We start from the raw sequence: 3059 nt of genomic DNA on the forward strand, positions 1-3059 counted from the left end.
TACAAGGAGGGCTTCATGAATGAAAAGCCAATGACCAATTTGGTAATTCCAAGGCTAAAGATCAAATCTAGGATGCGCTTTTGGATAGGTTCATCAACTTTCTCAACTTCAAGAATTTCTGCCGGCACCTAAAAATATATTTTAAAAAAATATTAGAAAATTTAAGAGCAATTGAGTTATGTTCAATAATTCAAGTACTATATTTTTTTTTTCCACACACAAACCTTGGCTTTATCACAATAAGCAATATACTTGGAAAAGAGCTTCTTGATTTTATCTTGCTCATACTTCTTTAGAACTTCAAGCTTCTCTTCATTCACAGATCTTGCTGGAAGTTTCCCAACTGCAAATTAAACAGAATCATCACAAAATTTAAGAGAATCCCACTTGAAAATACAGAGAAAACTAAAGAAAAGAAAAGAAAAAAAATTCATACTTACATGGTGTAGAAACATAATCATTGGAGAAGTTGTGAGCAACATGGAGAATAACAATAGAAATTGGATGAGAATTATTATTGTTCCAATTCTTGAGAACCCAATTCAAAACCTTGAATCCATCTTGCACATCAATTCCAACACCAACATAGACTTTTTCCCTCTGAATTGCATCCATTTGTTGATTCTAATTACCAACTTAATCAAGAAGAAGAATAAGAAAAGAAGTTGCAGCTAATAACAACTTAACCCAACATGCTACTAATTAAGCTAAGATTCTAGACTCTAATAACATATGACTATGTTAATATTTGAGTATGAAAGTATGCATATGAGTGTAAAGGAAAACAAAGAAAAGGGTTGGCATATACATCATCAATTTCGAAGCTAAGATTTCATTTGTTATGAAATTTTCTTTGGTTTAAACTCATATATTACATTAATGCTTAATTTTTTTATATATAAGGAATTTTGCAAGGGAAGAGATGAAGGAGACGGCCAACTTTGGACTTTTGTATATGGCATGTCATGTTTGGAAATTTTAATTAATTAATTAATTTGCTGGGTCCCTTTATCAATTATCATCATCATCTCTGCCATTTAATTTGTATATTTCATCAGTCATCATTTCCATGGCTTTTGACAAGAATCTACTTTTGTTTTCCTCTCTCTTTTGGATTATAAACTAAAAGTTGCAGTGTGAACTTACTAGCTCCATATTTAAGACTTTATTGATTACCATTTGATTATTTTGTTATCTAATCTAATTCATATTACTATTACTATATATCACTTAAATAGCGGCTTAATTCCTATTCTAGCGAGAAAACACCCAAGTAGCGTTTGTTTTAAGGTAATGGGATAGAGATTGGGAGACTAAAATTCAGTATCATGTTTGTTGGCTCACAGATCGGTACTAAAATTTCTGTTTTTCTCCAAAATTTCAGTATTTCAGTACCTCCAAAAAATAGTGACAGACTAAATTTTTTAGAGACAGAGATTTAAATTTTAATAACATTTTATATCTAAAATATCCTCATTTTAATTAATTAATTCCAATTTTATCCTTTGCGCAAATTAAATTAGAATTTTATTCTTGTTTCAATTTCTGTTTTTCACTTTGCACCAAATAGAATAGTAAAATTTATTTCAGTCTCTTAGTCTTTGTCCCTCAATATATGTGTTTCCGTCTCTATCTCTCTACCAAACGCTATCTAGAGACAATAACTTTTTTTTTTTAAATATGTCTTCTGTCTCCTTTGGTTTTTTAAACAAAAATAAAAATATATTAATTGAAGAAAGTAGAAAATATATATATATAAACATTAAGTAGAATTAACCAAAAAAGTAAAGTTGAAAACCTAAGGAGAAAAATGAGAAAAAGATTCTAGGCTAATCCTAAGTAAAGTCTGCAATTTCATCAATGACTATATTCTTTTCAAAGTTAAAAAATTGACGCTCAACATACATTAGTTTAAGTGTAGAATGTACTAAAAGAAAATTAAGTAACATAAACAAATTACAATTTTTTTGAATTGAGAAAATTTAAACATTAAAGAATGTAACATGAAAAGTTAAGCTGAATAAACATTAAACAAGATCAATTCAAAAGTGTTTAAGTTACCACAAAAATAAAAATGACTAACAACCCATTTATATTTACATTTTGAAGATACGATTCCAGATGCAGAAGTATCATTCTGTGAGAACCAGATATGTTCACAAAAAGCTCATCCTTTTTACAGCCAAGATATGTAAAGCTAAGCAAGAGAAAAATATTTTTTTTTGGATCATGTCTATCCATAAATATTATATTTATTTTATTTATTTAAAATAAAACAAAAAATAGAAAGCGAAAATATGAGATAATACACTTATAATCATTATAAAATAAAAGGTAGTTATAATTAATTGTTAGATTATAATAGTTGAAAAATTATTGGTTAAATAATATTTCTCTTTCAGTTTTACGTGTCTTGCGTGCCTAATGAAAATGCAATTTTTGTTTTAAGGGTCTAAATGCACTTAATGTTTTTTTGGGTACTGGTTACCAATGAAACAAAGCCCAACCGTAGCGCCTATTTTTATAAAAGGGCCCTCTCTCTCACTCATTTTTTTTTTCTTTTTTGACAATCAAATATAGGGGTGTCAAAACAGTTGAATCCGTTATTGTCAGGTCGACCCATTAAACCCACCAAAAAAAGTGGGTCAAGTTAGGATTTAAAATCTATCAAATTAGTCCCTTCGACAACATCAATAAAAAATCTATCAAATTAAAAAAGAGTACTGTTAGGAAGTCAATAGCCTAAGTGTATAATGTACTAAATCTTTAGTCTATGAATAAAATAAACATCACCCATCCCAAAAATTTAAGTTAATTTTGGGTTCACCAATGATTGAATTCTTGACCTTTTGGATCTAGAACTCTAATATTATATCACGAACCCACTCATCTCAAAAGTACAACCTGACAAGACAATATAATACTAATAGTCATATCTATAATACTTCTTAAAACTCTATTGTACACATTGTACGCTTAAGCCATTGGCTCTCTATACTTTCTCATTAAAAATTAGCCAAATTCGCGGATTATTGTAGGTTGGGATGAATTGGCTCGTC

The 3059-nt window shown here is 28.9% G+C and overlaps 1 protein-coding gene across 3 annotated transcripts in view; it reads right to left on the bottom strand.

Annotated features, from left to right (window-relative positions):
• The window catches only part of LOC107642278 (putative U-box domain-containing protein 50), a 5542-nt gene extending 4644 nt beyond the window's left edge, over nucleotides 1-898 (bottom strand). For 2 of the 3 annotated variants that reach the window (XM_021122724.1, XM_021122723.1), the window contains exons 1-3: nucleotides 441-894; nucleotides 225-343; nucleotides 4-128 (exon numbers count right to left, since the gene is read on the bottom strand). In XM_021122724.1, the coding sequence (XP_020978383.1) occupies nucleotides 4-128; nucleotides 225-343; nucleotides 441-615 (419 nt within the window). In that variant the 5' untranslated portion in view covers nucleotides 616-894. Of the gene's footprint in view, nucleotides 1-3; nucleotides 129-224; nucleotides 344-440 lie in introns of all 3 variants that reach the window. The other variant, XM_016345580.2, reaches the window with a different exon arrangement.

The sequence above is a fragment of the Arachis ipaensis genome, chromosome B05 (assembly GCF_000816755.2).
Source record: "Arachis ipaensis cultivar K30076 chromosome B05, Araip1.1, whole genome shotgun sequence".
Classification (NCBI taxonomy): Eukaryota; Viridiplantae; Streptophyta; class Magnoliopsida; order Fabales; family Fabaceae; genus Arachis; species Arachis ipaensis.